Raw genomic sequence first — 16,873 nt, forward strand, 5'->3', positions numbered from 1 at the left:
CTCTTTTGTTTTTGAATTTCTAAACCCTAATAGATGGGAAACCCTAAATAAAACTTTTCTTGTCTCTCTCTTCTCTTTTGTTTTACTTCACACGTTCTGCTGCTCTGTTCTGTTGCTGCTGTACTCCTCTCTCTCTCGTTCTCTCTCCTCTCTCGTCTCTCTCAATTGTTGGCTCTGGGTGTTGGTGTTTTGTTGTGGTGGCCTCCTGCTTGTCTGTTTTTGGAGGAAGTTTAGAGAGAGAGAGAGAGAGAGAGAGAGAGAGAGAGAGAGAGAGACGAGAGAGATGAAAAAAGTAAAATTGGAATCGAAGGAAGCGATGCACGAAGAGCAAGGGAAGAAGCAGACGCCGACGATTTCGACGCAGACTGGATCGCTGAAGGTGACTTTTTTTAAGAAGAAGAAGAAGGATGAGGAAGACGTTTTGTCGATGAGCAGTCCTTCGTCGTCGTCGTCGTTTGAAGAGGAAGAAGATGAGGACGAAGATGAAGATGAGGAGGATGACTTTCAACAAGAGGAGAAGCAAAAAAAGAAGAAGAAGCATAAAATGTTGACGTTTACGATGAAGAAGTCCTCGTTCGCGGAGAGGTTAAAGAGAGAGGAGGAAGAGGAAGAGGAGTACGAGGAGTACGACGTTGGGAAGGTGAGAAAGAAAAAAGCGAAGACGAGCAAGAAAACCGGCAAGAAGAGGAAGAGCGCGGCTGTCGCCGCCAAAGAGGAAGACGAAGAAGATTCAGAGGAGGACGATTCAGACGAGGACGAGGAGTCGGAGAGCGAGGACGAAAAGGCGACCAACTCGCTCTGGGAAGGCGGCACCGGGTTCGGCGAGAACGATTTTAGCGATTTGAGTTTGAAAGTGGACCATCCGAATCGGCCGTTGTGGGTGTGTTCGGACGGCAGGATATTTTTAGAGTCGTTTAGTCCTCTGTATAAAGCGGCGTACGATTTCTTAATCGCGGTCGCGGAACCGGTGTGTCGACCGGAACACATACACGAGTACGTGTTGACGCCACACTCGCTGTACGCGGCGGTGAGTATTGGGTTGACGACGGAGAAAATCGCGGAAGTTTTAGATCGATTGTCCAAGACGAATTTAAGCGAGGAGGTGAAACACTTCATCGCGGCGTGTACGAAAAATTACGGGAAAGTCAAGTTGGTTTTGAAGAGGAACAAGTTTTTCTTGGAATCACCGGATGCGAAGATTTTGGAGAAGTTGTTGCAAGACGAGGTGGTGAGGAGCGCGAGGGTGGTCCATCCAAACGCCGGCAAAAGCGGGGCGAGCAAAGGGATGAGCGGCATGTTTGAGACGTCGTTTGGTTTGAAAGAAGTTGGCGCGGAAAAGTTAACGGATGCCATCGCACAGACCGAGAAACAACAACAAGAACTAGAACAAGAAGGAGACGAGAAGGTTGCGAAGGAGAAAGAAAAGAACGACGCCGAGGAGCAGTTGAATAAACCAGAATACGATCCGTCGCGGTCGATCCACTCGTTTGAAATCAAACCGTTAGACGTAGAAAAAGTGAAACAGCGGTGTCTCCCTGGAAATCTAGGATTCCCAGCTTTAGAAGAGTACGATTTTACCAACGATACGGTGAATCCAAACTTAAACGTGCGCTTGAAACCGATGACGAAAATTCGTCCGTACCAGGAGAAGTCGCTTTCGAAAATGTTCGGCAACGGTCGCGCGAGAAGTGGCATCATCGTTTTACCGTGCGGTGCCGGTAAATCACTAACCGGTATAGCCGCAGCCGTTCGCGTGGGGAAATCGTGCTTGTGTTTGTGCACTTCGTCGGTGAGTGTCGATCAGTGGGCGGGCCAGTTCAAATTGTGGACGAATTTAACCGATCGCGAGATTGTTCGATTTACGAGTCAAAACAAAGAGACGTTCCCTCCGAACAATTGTCCGTGCGTGTGCGTGACCACGTACAACATGATTTCTGCGGGTGGGAAACGTTCAGAAGCTTCAGAAAAGATTCTCAACGCGATACGTGGTCGGGAGTGGGGGACGATGCTCCTGGACGAAGTCCACGTTGTCCCTGCGGCGATGTTTCGAAAAGTTATCGGCATCACAAAAGCGCACTGTAAACTTGGCCTCACCGCGACGTTGGTTCGCGAGGACGATAAAGTCGAACATCTTAATTTTCTAATCGGCCCAAAGTTATACGAGGCGAATTGGCTCGATTTACAACGCGATGGGCACATCGCAAACGTGCAATGCGTCGAGGTGTGGTGCGAGATGACCCCAGAATTCTTCGCCAAGTACCTCGACCCGAAGTTCTCGATGAAAAAACAAGTGTTATACTGCATGAACCCGAACAAGTTCATGGCGTGTCAATACTTGATGACGTACCATGAAAACTTCAGGAAAGATAAAGTGATCGTGTTCTCCGATAACATCTTCGCCTTGCGCGAATACGCCACCGCATTGAAACGACCGCTCATTTACGGCGACACCAGTCACGCCGAACGCACGCGCGTTTTGCACGCCTTCAAATACTCCAACGAGATCAACACCATCTTCCTCTCCAAAGTTGGCGATAACTCCATCGATATTCCCGAAGCGAACGTCATCATTCAAATATCCTCCCACGCTGGATCCCGACGACAAGAAGCGCAACGTCTCGGGCGCATTTTGCGCCCTAAAGCGGCCACAGTTGGTAAGAAGAACGACAGCGACGATCACAACGCCTTCTTCTACTCGCTCGTTTCCAGAGACACGTCCGAAATGTACTTTTCCACCAAGCGTCAACAGTTTCTCATTCAGCAAGGCTACGCGTTTAAAATCGTCCCAGATTTAATCGGCGAAAACGATAAAGTGCAACTCATGTACTCGACGAAAGCCACGCAGTTGGACTTACTCGCGAAAACGCTCAACGCCGGCGAAGCCGAAGCCGGCGAAGAAGTTCTCGACGTCGACGAGGACGATTTAGAAGGCAACTTGATGAAACAAAAGAAGGCAAAACTTTCCGCCTTGGCCGCCGCACGACGCACGCGCACGGTCGGTGGCAGCCTAGCCAAACTCTCCGGCGCGCAAGGACTCACGTACCAAGAATTCGGAGGACAAACTGGAGGAGGAGGAGGAGGAGGAGGAAAAAAAACCGGCTTCACGACGACGACGACGTCGAAAGCGGAGAGATCCATCAAACCGAAAAACGCCATCGTGCGAGAGAGAGAAGCGATGTTGAAAGCATCGAAGAAGAAAAAGTAGTAGTAAACGCGTAGTAATACTAGCACAATTCGAATACGAATAAAACGTAGTACTCTTTTAAAAGCAGCGCTCGCCCAAAACGGTTGCGCAAAGTATTAAACCTTTTTCCCACGCATTTGACATTTTCCTTATTTAAGAAGAATTTAAGAAGAAAAGACCACAAGAAGAGTAGTTTAGTTTGCGCGCACAACTTTCGCTTTTCTTTTGACAAAATGGAGGAGGAGGAGGAGGAAAAGGGGAAGAAAGTCGTCGCCCCGAAGCTGAGCTTTACGTTTAAGCTCGGCGGCGGCGGCGGCGGTCCCCCGGCGGCGGTTTTGTCCGGCAAGACGACGACGAGAGACGACGATGGAAACGACGACGGAAACGACGAATCCAATCCAGGGTCGAAGATGAAGACGAAGAAGAAGAAGCGCGAGTTCGACGAGCTCGAGGACGAGGACGAGAAAGAGCGGATGGGAGCGAAAAAGCAGAGAAGGAACGACGATACATATTATTCAGACGAGGACGAGGACGAGGCGGAGAAGAAAGCGAAGCAATTGCAAGCGAAAATCGAGGCGTTGGAAAGGCAGCAGCAACAATTCGCCGCGAGGGAAAGAGGACCGGCGAAGGCAAAGACGCCTAAAGCGGCGGCGGCAGTTCCGAAGACGGGACGAGGGAAAGAGCTTCGTGGGATGATGATGATGGGGATGTTACCGTCGGATGGACCGACGACGACGAATACGACGAGTCCCGGGAATATCAGCGGGAGCGCAGACGATAGCGATAGATTAGAGTTGAGTCGCTTGGCGAGCGCTCGCTCGGCCACGCCGGGGACGAAGAACACTAAGAATAATATGAACAACAACAAAACGCAGAAGAAAGGGACGATGAAAAAAAGTGGTACTACGAACGGGAGGAGGAGTGAGAGGGAGCAAACGCCGCCGTCGACGGTCGGTGGTGCGAGCGGATTGGTGTCCGCGTTCAACATATTCGACGACATCGGGGATATAAATTTCCCTTCGCCGCCGAGCGGTGGGTCAAATTTGGCGGACGATATATTGTTCGGTAGTGGTGGTGGGAGTGGGCATCAACAACACAACAATCATCCGCCGAGTTCGTTGAAGCCGTCGCCGTTTGGTGGCGGCGGCGGCGGGAAACCGGCCGCGATGCTCGCCAGGCTCGAGAGAGAACAGGAGATGGGGAAGAAGAAAGGCGCAAAGAGTAGCGGTATAGGCATGGATATTGCTGGACAACAACCGCAAAGGGTAAACCAACAACTCCCTTTTCCATCTATACCATCGAGTAAGAATTTAAGCGCCGGTGGTGGTGGTGGTAGTGGTGAAATGAAAGAAAGCGATTTGCCGCCGCCAAAGAAAGGTCAGATGGAGGAAATTATAAAACAGTTGCAAAAACTCGACAAGCAGAAAATCTTCTTGAATCCGGTTACGGAAGCTATCGCGCCGGGATACTTTCAAATGATCGATCGACCGATGGATATATCGACTATTCGCTCAAACTTGAAGGAAAAGAAATACTACACGTCCTGGTCGATGTTTGAGGAGGATTTGCGATTGATGTATACAAACTGTCAGGATTACAACGGTCCAAACTCGCCGTACTTTGGAATCGCTCAACAAGGCTTGAAAGAGATGCGCAGCTTAGTGCACGAGAAAATATTAGAAAGTTTGAGTAAGAAGAAAGGATTTAACGGGACGTTTCAAATGTCTTCTATGTTCCCGTCGTTGGATGATCTGGGCGGAGACTCCTCTAAGCAGCAAAGCGAATTGGTTTCCGAAGGTGGCGGCGAATATTCTCGAGATAACTCGGACGACGAAAATGACGAAAAAATGAAACGAGGGATCTTTCAAAAGAAGAAAAACCGCGAAACATTCAAACCGTATAACGTTTTCGGTAAATCCGGCGTCGATCGAGAACCTTTCGATAAACGATGTCCGACCATGCAATCCCACTGCGACAACCAACTCTTACAAGCGTACAGGTATAACGGCAACGGGTCGTCGTATTTGGTGAACTACTCTAATAACGTCGCGAATATGAAAGAGAAACCGTACGAGGTTTTCCCGCCGCTCGGACGAAATGTCTCGTTCGTGGCGTACGTGAACTCTATCAGAGCGTTTGCCGGCGAACTCTTGCCTTTTCCGGAGGAGGAAGAAAATGAAGACGACAAGGTAAAGACGCCAACGCAAAAGACACGAAAGAACGGATTCATTGCGAAGTGGGTGAAAGAAAGAACGGAAGGATGCGACGCGTGGCGCGATTTGATGTATATTCCGGAACCACCGAGAATACAGGTGATGCAAAAGGTAGCCCGAGAACAAGCCGCAGTTCCTGCAACGTCAAACGCTGCTGGTAGTGGCGGTGCGCCAAAACTCTCCGCGGCTGCTGCCGCTGCCGCCGCCGCTGAGCAGTCGCACGCGCGTGCACTCGCCGCTGCTAAATCTCAACAGCGCATTCTCGCCCCACCGGCGGCACCTGCGCCGATGCAAGTGGTGACGCTCAAGAAATCCGATTCGTTCGCAAAACCGACATTGTCCGCTCAAGAAGCCGCTCGTAGATCGCAAAGCTCACCCGGACACGTCGTTTTCCGCCAATCTCTCGGGTTGGTGACGGAGGAAGCTAAGAAATCCGTGTTTGAGGCGAGGAAGCGCTGGCAGCTTGCCGGCGCGGCTTTGGAAGGACAAGTCAGCGAAGATGTCTTGAAAACAGATCCTCTCGAAAAACTTGCGGGATCGTCCATAACGGTTTCCGAAATAGTGTCAATGTTACCAAATTTGAACTCTCGACGGATGGACATGGAATCTACGGATATGCAATACAACGGATCGACGCTATCTTTACCTATGGAGACCTCTTCGCCGCCGACAAAAGAAGAACCCGGGCAAAAAAAATCTCTGAGGGATATCGTTCAAGGTCTTTCGAAAGAATACCAAAAAGCGCTCAGAAAATTCGGATTGTAAATACCATGTGGTGCGTGCGCAACTAACGTCCACCACAGAATCATTAGCGAGTAGATTTATATACGCGTTTTATAGTTAAGTAGTCATAGTCGAACGATGTATACAAAAGAGAAGATACGAAAGAGATCTGAAACACGAAGAAACGAGAGCACGGACAATAATAACAATACTTTACTCTTCTTATTAATATATATGCTGTTTTCGGTGGTTATTACTCATGCTTCCTCTCTCTCTCTCTCTTTGTGTCTTTCTCTGGTTTTAAGATGGTCTTATTTTTCTTCCTTTCTTTTCTTTTCTTTTGCGGCGTTCCGCGCGTCAACAATTTCTATTTTTAAACATCAACGCCGACGCCGACGATACATATCTATTCTCCAACTGTCATCCCGTACCCAAACTTGTGGTTTTTCGACGCGTGATCAATTTGCGCGCTAAAAATTAAGTTCAACCCCATGCTCAGCCGTTCTTCCAAAAACATCCCCACCACGCCTTGATTATCAATCGACCCTCTCAATCTGCACTGTCGCAACACGTAATCGTACCCGACTGACCCGCTCGCCTGTCGATGGTTCCAATTCCACGAGAAATCGCTCGCCAACATCGCTTTTTCCCCAACCTTTTGGCAATACGTCAACGAGCACATCCCAGTCGTTGCTACTTGCGCGGTCGCAATCACGTCGTCGTCGTTATACCTCGCCGCAAACCCGACGCCGCTCTTCCCTCCTTGATTCGCGCCCAAATAAAACCCTTCCCCGCCCAAAGCCACTCTCTCGGTGACGCTTTGAATGTAATTCACCCCATAAAACTCCCCACTCCCGCACTTCATCTGCGCTTGCCAATCTAATCCTTTCGCGTCTACGTCCAACATCATCTGCGAATACTCTCTCTCTTTACTCGTCTGCACACGAAAGCTTAAATTTTCCGTCGCGTCGTACTTCACTCGTCCGCTCACTCTCCCGTCCGTAAACACTCTCCCAACCAACATGTAATTCGAATCCACCACGTTCGCTCCAAACTCGTACGAGCTCGACGGAATCTTAATGATGTGTCCACTCGCGGCTGGAATTTCCGCGTTCGTCATCGAAAACCCGTGCGACAAGAAAAACTTCTGGTTCAGCTGTTTGTTGTAATCAAATCTCGCGCCTTCAAAGAAATCCGCTTTGAGCGACATGAGCATTTCCGTCTGCAAGTTTTCGTATTTGCACGGCAACGGGAGGTTCCCGAAGTCCGTCGTTCTGTTGTTCGTCTCTTTATTCGTTTCGCTGTTGTTGCCGTTCACATCGCTCGTCGTCGGTTCCTTGATTCATACGATAATAAAGAGAGAGAAAGAGAGAAGAAAAAACGTCAGCGGAGGAACGATGATGATGACGATAAAAACGCGACGAGAGTTCCACTCAAGATCTGCGCGTAACACTCGTCACAACATCGAACACCCAGAACATTCCGAAGAATTAAACGCCTCCCTCGGAGGAGAGCGCAAGTAAAAGTGGAACACTAAAACGACGCAGAAAACGAGACACATAAAAACAACGCGAGAGCGGATGATGATTTCAGAGCAGAGCTGACGAGATGATCAAAGAAATCCAATTCTCTCATACTCTCTCTTTTCTTTTTTACACGTACCGTCATTCCCGCTCTCGCCGCCGGTGGAAGGAGCGACGACCCGTCGTCAGCGCTTCCGGCGCCTAAAGGCGCTTCCATCTTTGCAAAGCTCGCGCCCATTATTCTTTATTCGTAGAAGTATGAAGTAGTCGTGCTACGGAACTTTGTTGGTGTTTTGTTGGTGATTTGAAACTTTTTTCAACAGAAATTTTGCTCTTTTTTTTTGCTTTCCTGCCTGTCGTTTTTTTTTTTTCGGGTCTGTCCTTCTTTCCGTTTTCGCCCTTTGTGAAGCGCAAAACGCTCGAAATCTTCAGTCTTCTCGCACGACGCGACCTCAATTCGACCGAATAAAGAAGTCAATCATGGCGAGACGTGCGTTCTTTTTTCTATTCTTTTGTCCTTTTTTTTCTTCTTCTTCTTCCTCTCGGAGGACGCGCGTGCGCGCGGTCTGCTCTCTCGCGTGTGTGTTTTAGAGAGAGATTTTTTGTTTTTCTCCGTCTCGCGATGGGCTCTCGTTCTCGCGCTCCCGTTCTGTGGGATAGGGCTACACGGATGACTTTGCGCGAAACAAGTGGGTTTATTAGGAGTCTGAGCGGATGCGAACGGTTCTTTTCGCGTTCAAATGTCACGCAGAATTTCTTTTCTGGAGGTGTTTTTTGAACGGTTTACGTTTCTCACGTTCGCGTCGTCCTGGCGGAGCGCGCGACGGGAGTTTACGAAACGCGCGGTAGAGGAGAGCGATCCTCCTTGTGGAAGACCTCTTTCATCTCGAAATGAAATTTGAAACTTACCTCTCTCTCTCTCTCTCTTTCTCCTCGCGATGAAAACCAACAAAACATGACAAAACACAACAGGTCCCGCGCGCTGTTACCGCGTGATCAAGAACAAACCGTACCCGAAATCTAGGTATTGCAGAGGCGTTCCGGACCCGAAAATCCGAATCTACGATGCTGGCATGAAGAAGTACTCCGTGGACGCGTTCCCGGCGTGCGTGCACTTGGTGTCTTTCGAGAAGGAACAAGTCTCTTCCGAGTCTTTGGAAGCCGGTCGTATTGCGGCGAACAAGTACATGGTTAAGAACGCGGGTAAGGATGCGTTTCACTTGAGAGTTCGATTGCATCCGTTTCACGTTTTGAGAATCAACAAGATGTTGTCGTGCGCCGGCGCTGATAGATTGCAGCAAGGCATGAGAGGGGCTTTCGGTAAACCGCAAGGGGTGGCGTCTAGAATTTCTATCGGTCAAGTCATGTTGTCGATTAGAACGAAGGATGTGCACGCGACGAAGGCGGTGGAGGCGTTCCGTCGCGCCAAGTTCAAGTTCCCGGGACGCCAGCAAATCGTCCAGAGTACAAACTGGGGCTTTACGAAGTTCAAGAGAGACGACTACGTGAAGTGGAAGGCGTCGGGGAGAGCGCTTCCGGACGGGGTAAACGCAAAGGTTTTGTCTCACCACGGCTTGTTGGCCAAGAGACCGGTTGAACACATCCAAGAAACCGCGGCGATGGAGTACAAGCGACCGTTGCACTAAATTTTCTATGGTAGGTAGAGAGAGAGAGAGAGAGAAACTTAGCGTATTAATCCCCACACATCATTTAAACGTAAAAATACAGTAAATATATCAACATCACAACACGTCTACGTCTAAATTCACTACACAACACGATGTAACTATATACACGCGCGTAAAAACTTACAGATGACAGCCGATGATTTGGTAAAACATCGGCGTTTCACTCAGGCGATCTCCGTCGACTAAAGTCAAATCCAACGCGTCGCTACTATTCGCTATCACGCTATTGCTACTACCACTAATACTACCGCTACTGTTGCTCTCTAATCGACCGCAAAATACAAATTTTCCTTTACTTCCTCGTTTCGCAAAGAGGACGATAGATTTCCCGCCGTCGTTCGCTTTGCACGCTTTCGTTCGAGCGTACGCCTCCGCGTCTTCGCTGAAAAACTTTTCCGCGTTTTCCAGGCGTAACGTCAAAAAGTTATCATCCTCTCTTCGCCGAAACTGCGCCGGCTGCGTCTTCTTCGGCTCGTCCACGGTTAAAAAGAGCGCGACGGCGTTTTCCCAGTTGTCCACTTTACTCTTTGTTTTCTTTGGCATTCGCACGGAACACCCGTTCTCTGAGAGCAATTCGATCGCACCTTTGCGTCCTACGCACGCGAATCCTAAATAATCCGTGACGCACCGCGTCAAATCCGCCTTCGCTTCGTGCAACGCCGTCTCTCGAGCGTTTCTCAGCGAGGAGCTATTTTGTCGTTTCAAAAACGCCGCCTTTTCCATTTTTGCCATTTTCGATTTCGACACGCGCTTGACGAATCGACCGTCTATTCCTCCAGCTTCTCCGTTTCCACCGCCGCCGTATTGCACGAGCTGTAACCCGTCGGAAATCTCCTCGTCGTTATTCCACCGACCTCTCGAAAACAAGACGACGTCTAAAATCGAAATCAACGAATACGCGTCCGTCGCCGCGTACCTTTGCTGCGGATCCGACAACGGTCTCTGCGACCAATCGCTCACTTGGCACTTTTTATCCAAGTTACACTTCAATATGTCCCTCGTCAGCGCAGCCAAACCGACTCGTTTTTGGTGCTTATACTTTCTCTTATTGTGCGAACTTACCGCGTCCGCCGTGTACGCCAACTCGCGAACGTCGATCCACCCTTTCTTCCTCCTATCCATCGATAACGTCTCCTCTAACGGCGCGTACGACATCCTCAACCGCTTAATATCGTAATCAAATCCAAAACCGAGCTTTATTAACGTTTCGTTTTCAAACAACAGCTTCAAAAACGCATCGAACGCTTCCGCCGTTCCTTTTTCTTCGCCTCCGCCGCCGGTATCCATCATGAACGCAAACACGTCCAACAAATACACGTTCTCTCTCGTGGCCACTTGGAACAAACTCACCGGCGTGTTATCCCCTGGTTTCCACTCGCAATCGAGTCCGAGCACGACGGGAAGCCGCTGGCGGCGATATGAATTCTTTTCATACTCGGTGCCGTCGTCGTCGTCGTCCTTCTTTTCCTCCTCCTTTTTCATCGCCGCTCGAATCTCCTCCACCAAAACGTTCAACTGTTCGTCCGTTTCCACCCAGTGCGTTCGCTCTCGCGGCACGTCCGGGTACTGCGCCGAGGAGGACAAATCCGAACCGAATACCTCGAATAACAACGGCGATTTCTTTTTCTTCGCGTTATTTTCTTGAACTTGTGCGTTTAGGAGGACGGCGTTCGTCTCCTCGCTCGTCGTCGAGGAAGACGAAGAAGACGAAGAAGCGCTGCGTCGGCGGCTGCTCGATTTCCAATTCGTCTTCCTCTTCTGAAACGATTTTGAGAACGAAAGAGGAGGTTTTGTTCGCGCACCCAACGACGACGAGGCGATCATCATATCGCGCGCGCGCTCTACTCTCCGTCTCTCTTTTCCTTCCTCTCGATCTTCTTCTTTTGTCCTCTTCTTTTATGACGAGTGAGATAAAGAACAGGAGGATAAAAAGTGAGTTGTGGTGTGTACTTTTTGTTTCATGAGGAGGAAAAGTAACGTGCCGTTATTAAAAAGATCCCCATCGTCCGCTACTGCTACTGCTACTGCTGCTCCTGTCGTCGTCGTTCGCGTTCTCATCCATTCGCGCTCTGCGCATGAGTAAACGTTTCGTGACGTTCGTGCCTTCTCCGTCCGAAGCTTCTTTCTTGTTCGTCGTCGTCGTCGTCGCGTCTTTGTTTTTCGTCGCTTTGGTAGCGGTATTGTTTTGCCGCTTAAATCGACCAAAGCTTCCACTCTTACCGACCAACTTTTCGTTCATTTCAGCTTTCGACGAGTTTCTCGCCATCTCGCGAAGTTTCATCATTTTCTCGCGCGCGGACGCGTCGCCGAGAACGCTCGCGCCGATGGAGGCTTTATTCTGCTTCGCGCCGCCTCCCCACCGCGCGTCTAAAGCGAGCTCTCTCAAAATCGCATCCTCGTCGCGCTCGGTGTCGCGAATTTCGCGACAAAAATTACCCGAATCGATCACGCGCGCGTATGCTGAAGATACCGCCATGCGTACGGCGTTATCGCTCGTCACGACGTATACGTTCTTGCCGTCTTTTTCCTCGGCGAGAAGTTTCGTTTCTCGTTCGATGTACCCGTCCGCGAGTTGCCCGTTGCCGGTAAACACAACCGTCACGCCATCGCCTATATCCTCCGCCCGCTCTTTCTCACTCATCCCAGTGCTACTATTACTACTGCTATTGCTATTGCTGCTACCACTATTATTCGTGTGATAATTATTGTTATCCCAAACGATGACGCACTCCATGTTCCTCGAAATCGCGAACGCCTTCACCTTCTCCTCTAAAATCTTCCTCGCTCCATCCAAATCTCCCTCCACTAAAAACCTCCTCCGCAAATGCGGTATACCGCCACCACTGCCGCTTTTCCCACTGACGCGCATCATCGCGTCGTCCTCGTCCGGTACTCCGCACACGTTGTACCCGTCCACGAAACACTTCGTCTTCTTCGACGAGGAATCGAAAAACGCTCCCAGGCTCGCGTCGTTGGCGTCCAGCGCCGCCTTCCGCAAATACGCTTCTCTTTCCTTCTCGCGTTTCTCCGCGGCTAAAACGCGTCGTCGTTTCAGTTCTGCCTGGTACGCGTCGTTTACGTGTTGGTTGTTCTTCGCGTTTGCTTTTTGTTGCGTCGTCGTCTGAATCGTCGTCGATTTCTTACTCGCCGCGTTCGGTCCAGTTAACGACGTCAACTCGCTCTTTTCCGCGTTGTTGTTCTTCGCAGAATTCTTCCACCGGTCCACCAATCGAATCTGCGCGTGGACGCTCATGCCGTTCTTTTTGCCGGTAATTCGTTGCGGTTGATTTTGTTCTCCTCCTCCTCCTCCTCCTCCTCCTCCTCCTCCTCCGTCGCTCTTCTTGTTCTTCTTGTTCTTCTTCGACGACGAGGCGACGACGACGACGACGTCAACGCGTCGTCGTTGGTTCTTTTCCCGTCGATGATGATTTCGTCGACAAAAGACGACGGGTTTGGGGTCGACGAAACCAACGCAACCTTTCGACGACAGAAGAAAACGACTCATCATTTTGCGTCGCGTTTCATGCGTGTTCTATATATATATTTCTCGGACTTCTCGCCGTGGTGTTCCGTTTCAGAAGCGAGAAGAGAGTTATAACAAATGAGGAAATTTTTCCTCCGTCTCGAGTGCTCCAAAACGCCTTTTTTGGTCAAAATCAACAAATTAATCTGTTGTGCATCAAATTAAACTCATCATAGTGCTTTTCGTCGTACGCGCAGTATCGATGGTGAAAGAGAGTTTCCAATACCCAGTATTCACCGCGGTTTCGTATGAGTAGAAACTGAAAACGCAAAGATACGTGCGGGTAGTGTGCCGTGCCGTGAAGTAAAGCAGAGAGAAGAACATATAAAGACACGAACGAACCAAAATCAATTTACGTAGAGGAGAGAGACCACAAAAAGGGGAAAATATCTCTCTTTTTTCGTCTTCGACAGCGCCTTCACTTTTCTACACAACAAACGCACGCGAAGAAGAAAAAAACTTTAATTCAGAGAATATGTCTAACCCAGTTGTCTTTTTCGACATGGAAATCGGCGGCCAACCGGCCGGGAGAATCGAGATGACGGTGAGAATACGTATCGTTTCTGTTCTCTTTTCTGCAAAGTGTTTCCTTCTTCTTCTCGCGAAAGCGTTGATGTTCGTTGTTTTCTCTCTCCGATGACGATGAAAATTCTCGATCACTTTTTTCCAATCATCATCAACCGGCGGCAAAAGTGACGATTCGTTTTTTGTTCCGTTCATTTTGGCGGGCGCTGACGACCTCTGGTGGTCCTCTTCTTCTTTCATAAACAACAACAACAACAACAACAACAACAACACGCACACGCATGTATAATAAAAGCTCCGAAAGGACGTGTGCCCGAAAACCGCGGAAAACTTCCGTCAGTTGTGCACGGGAGAGCCCGGGTTTGGGTTCAAGCAATCGCCGTTTCACCGGGTGATTCCCGGGTTCATGTGCCAAGGCGGCGACTTTACCAACCAAAACGGCACCGGGGGTAAATCTATCTACGGGAACAAGTTCGAGGACGAGAATTTCACGCTCAAGCACACCGGGCCGGGCATTTTGTCCATGGCGAACGCCGGTCCGAATACGAACGGGTCGCAATTTTTCTTGTGCACGGCGGAGACGTCGTGGTTGAACGGGAAGCACTGCGTGTTTGGGAGCGTGACGAAAGGGATGGACGTCGTCAAGGCGATCGAAGCCGTCGGGTCTCAAAGTGGAGCCACGAGTAAGAAGGTTGTCGTCGCCGATTGCGGACAGTTGTCGTAAGCGACGACGATTTAGAGGACGACGCGAGGAGAGACTACTTTTGGTCTCCTTCGCAAAATCTACACTTCTAAATACTTCTTCTCTAAATATACTAAACTACTACTATTACTGAGTCATTCACCGCGTATTATTATTAGTATCGTCGTCCCTTCTCTCTTCCTCTTCGTCTTTCTCTTTCTTTTCCCACAGCCGCAACCCGACGGCGCTCACCAAATTCACCGCTTGCGCGGCGATAATCGGCTCCGGAATCTCCACCCCGTACCCGCTCTTAAAATCTACGCCGACGATAATCTCAACGCTCGCCACGAACGCGACCATAAAATCTGCGATTGGTAGATTCTTATTCGCAAAAACTGCAGACATCGGTCCGCCGACGCACCACGTCGCGGTGACCAGTTTCGCCAGCACTGGCAACTCTTGAAACGAACTCACGGCGTTGAAACGAGAAAGCGGGCCAATGCCGACGACGTCCGGCGCGTGTAACAAACTCCCGAGTAAAAACAAAACGCTCATGACTTTGCGGTACCGAAATAACGCGTCCGAGCTATCCGAGGGGAGTAACGAAAAGGAGTCGGGGAACTTCTTCGCGGAGACGAGGAACACCATTTTGCCCTTTTGTTGACGCTTTGGTGTTGTCGTTCTCTTTCCTGAGCGGGAAAAAGAAGACGACGACAAAAACGCGCGGGCCTTCTTGTTGGAGACAAAACCATCGTCGTCTCTTCCGTGAATGGCTTTTCTTGTCGTCGTCGCGGTTTTGGCGGAGACCAAGAGGAGGGGTCGTTGAAGCATTACAACAAGGAGGCAAAAAATGCGGATAAACTACAAGTTGAATACAAAAATGCTGCTATTCTCTGCACTAAAACGCGATAATACACAGATGGTATCATCACTATCATCACCGCAAACCGAAAACGTTAAACGCGCCGTCTTTCGGAAAGAAGAGTGGGCCTAAAAGCGAATCCTCCAAGTTCCCCAAGACGGTGGCGTTCACGGCGCGTCCAATCTCGACTTGGGTTTCGTCCGCTCGGATTGGAATGACGGGATGTTTCTTACCTTCCGATCGACTCGGGCCTAACGTTTCGAGCAAGAGCGCGTTGCCGGCTTCGATGCCACTGACAAAGGCGCGTTCTTGGCACAAACCTTTCGCGCCGAATTCTCGGTCACCCATGCGGACCCAGTCCCCGGCGCAGACGACGTTCGGGACGGAGGTTTGAAGAGGCGGGCGTTTGGTAAAAGAGCCCGGGGAGAAGTGCGAAACGGCTTGCGGATATCGCTGGACGCAAAAGTCGACGACGCCGGCGTCGCGAAACGCCTCGACGGCTTCCGGTAATAAATCTTTCGTCAACGTTTTGACGATGTCTTCGTCGCTCAGCGTGGCGATGGCGCTCGAGTTATAGAAGTCACACGCGACGACCGAACCTTTTGGCGTTTCTTGGCCGCCCCACAGCTCGTTTTCGGTATCTTTCTGTAACTGGTCGAGCATGAAAAACGTGCCACCGGCACCGCGGAGCGCCGGGAAGCGCGAAAAAACGTTCGCCGGCGTGTCCGTGGCGACGTATTTGTCCAACCACAAACGAACGGAAACGACATCGATGGCTCCCAACGAAGCCGCGGCGGTTAATTCCGGCGCGTTTCGCGCCAACTCCGGTGAATTTGAAACGACTGATTTTAAACCTTTCGCGCCCAACGCCAAGACGACTCCGTCCACGTCGTCAATGACCACCTCTCGTTTTGACGTCGTATCGAAATACGTCACCTTGTTGATGGCGTTCTTCTCCGAGTCCAAGTGTAACGATTTCGCAAAGCATCCACCTTTGACGTTTAATTCGTACTTATCCATCAACATCTCTGCCATTGGCGCGATGATCAACTCCCCGATACTTTTGCTCTTAATCCATCGCACATCGAACGAATCCTGATGCGCCAACGCGTAGTAATATAACAATTCCATCGTCACCGCCGCGCTTAATTCCTCCGGAGGCTTGAACAACCCAACCAATAACGTCGGCTTCAAAAACTCCTCCACCAACCGTTCCGACAAACCGCACTTGGTAAATAACTCGTGTGCCGTCGCTCTGTCGTACTTCTCAAACACTCTCTCGTTCCTATTCAAATCCAAAACCGCGTATAACAACCCGACCATCGTCGCTCTGTCCTGCAGCGGTAACCGCTTAAAGTTATCAAACGTCGCGAACACTTGCCCGAGAGGCGAGGGCAGTTGCATCACGTCCGCGCCGCTAAACACCGGTGCAGTCGCTTCTAACCCGTCCGGGCTAAAAAAACTCGATCGCGTGAATTCCGTGAACACTTCGTCTTCGCGCAACCCGAGCGTATTCGTACAAAGATGGGTGATGTTTGGGTAGTCCTTCCAGAAGCCTCTCACGCCGGATTCGAACGGTTTCCCGCTCGCTGTCTTTTGCCCGCATTTCCCGGTTGGGTCTTTCAAACCGTCCAGGAGTATAACTTCGCACTCGTTCGATTCGAGTAAAGCTTTCGCGGCGCCCCACCCGCCCCACCCGGCGCCGACGACGACTATCTTTTTCCTCGTCTTCTTTTCCTTTTCCTCAGTCGGATGTGACGCGTTCGCGATGAAAATGCGTTTATGGTTACTACTGCTACTGCTGCGGTGACTCCGACGCCTCTCGAGGCTCGAACGAGTCGAGGAGGAAGCGTGCGTGCATTGACTGCTAATAAAGGACGCAAAAGTCACACTTCGGGTGAAGGAGAAGGACATGTGTGCGCGCGAACGTGTGAATTTGAGTGACGTCGT

The 16,873-nt window shown here is 50.2% G+C and overlaps 9 protein-coding genes across 9 annotated transcripts; 4 read left to right on the plus strand and 5 right to left on the minus strand.

Moving 5' to 3' along the window:
- Nucleotides 1-316: 316 nt before the first annotated feature.
- On the plus strand, nt 317-3,205 carry Bathy07g01930 (predicted protein; the record flags this gene model as incomplete). The annotated part of the gene is made up of 1 exon (XM_007512181.1): nt 317-3,205. The coding sequence occupies one exon, from the start codon at nt 317-319 to the stop codon at nt 3,203-3,205; it is 2,889 nt and encodes a 962-aa protein (XP_007512243.1).
- A 212-nt stretch (nt 3,206-3,417) lies between these two features.
- On the plus strand, nt 3,418-6,162 carry Bathy07g01940 (predicted protein; the record flags this gene model as incomplete). The annotated part of the gene is made up of 1 exon (XM_007512191.1): nt 3,418-6,162. One exon carries the CDS (start codon nt 3,418-3,420, stop codon nt 6,160-6,162), a length of 2,745 nt encoding a protein of 914 aa, XP_007512253.1.
- Nucleotides 6,163-6,526: 364 nt separating this feature from the next.
- Bathy07g01950 (predicted protein) lies at nt 6,527-7,881 on the minus strand (the record flags this gene model as incomplete). The annotated part of the gene is made up of 2 exons (XM_007511989.1): nt 6,527-7,456; nt 7,783-7,881. 2 exons carry the CDS (start codon nt 7,879-7,881, stop codon nt 6,527-6,529), a joined length of 1,029 nt encoding a protein of 342 aa, XP_007512051.1.
- A 384-nt stretch (nt 7,882-8,265) lies between these two features.
- Nucleotides 8,266-9,289, plus strand: Bathy07g01960 (60S ribosomal protein L10; the record flags this gene model as incomplete). The annotated part of the gene is made up of 2 exons (XM_007512183.1): nt 8,266-8,410; nt 8,616-9,289. 2 exons carry the CDS (start codon nt 8,266-8,268, stop codon nt 9,287-9,289), a joined length of 819 nt encoding a protein of 272 aa, XP_007512245.1.
- Nucleotides 9,290-9,451: 162 nt separating this feature from the next.
- On the minus strand, nt 9,452-11,158 carry Bathy07g01970 (predicted protein; the record flags this gene model as incomplete). The annotated part of the gene is made up of 1 exon (XM_007511830.1): nt 9,452-11,158. The coding sequence occupies one exon, from the start codon at nt 11,156-11,158 to the stop codon at nt 9,452-9,454; it is 1,707 nt and encodes a 568-aa protein (XP_007511892.1).
- A 160-nt stretch (nt 11,159-11,318) lies between these two features.
- Bathy07g01980 (unknown protein) lies at nt 11,319-12,839 on the minus strand (the record flags this gene model as incomplete). Its single annotated transcript, XM_007512065.1, has 1 exon — nt 11,319-12,839. The coding sequence occupies one exon, from the start codon at nt 12,837-12,839 to the stop codon at nt 11,319-11,321; it is 1,521 nt and encodes a 506-aa protein (XP_007512127.1).
- A 490-nt stretch (nt 12,840-13,329) lies between these two features.
- On the plus strand, nt 13,330-14,103 carry Bathy07g01990 (predicted protein; the record flags this gene model as incomplete). The annotated part of the gene is made up of 2 exons (XM_007512090.1): nt 13,330-13,473; nt 13,675-14,103. The coding sequence occupies 2 exons, from the start codon at nt 13,330-13,332 to the stop codon at nt 14,101-14,103; spliced, it is 573 nt and encodes a 190-aa protein (XP_007512152.1).
- Nucleotides 14,104-14,220: 117 nt separating this feature from the next.
- Nucleotides 14,221-14,709, minus strand: Bathy07g02000 (predicted protein; the record flags this gene model as incomplete). The annotated part of the gene is made up of 1 exon (XM_007511880.1): nt 14,221-14,709. The coding sequence occupies one exon, from the start codon at nt 14,707-14,709 to the stop codon at nt 14,221-14,223; it is 489 nt and encodes a 162-aa protein (XP_007511942.1).
- A 289-nt stretch (nt 14,710-14,998) lies between these two features.
- On the minus strand, nt 14,999-16,837 carry Bathy07g02010 (zeta-carotene desaturase; the record flags this gene model as incomplete). Its single annotated transcript, XM_007511994.1, has 1 exon — nt 14,999-16,837. The coding sequence occupies one exon, from the start codon at nt 16,835-16,837 to the stop codon at nt 14,999-15,001; it is 1,839 nt and encodes a 612-aa protein (XP_007512056.1).
- Between the last annotated feature and the right edge of the window lie 36 nt (nt 16,838-16,873).

The sequence above is a fragment of the Bathycoccus prasinos genome (genome assembly GCF_002220235.1).
Source record: "Bathycoccus prasinos genomic : Chromosome_7".
In the NCBI taxonomy this organism is placed as follows: domain Eukaryota; kingdom Viridiplantae; phylum Chlorophyta; class Mamiellophyceae; order Mamiellales; family Bathycoccaceae; genus Bathycoccus; species Bathycoccus prasinos.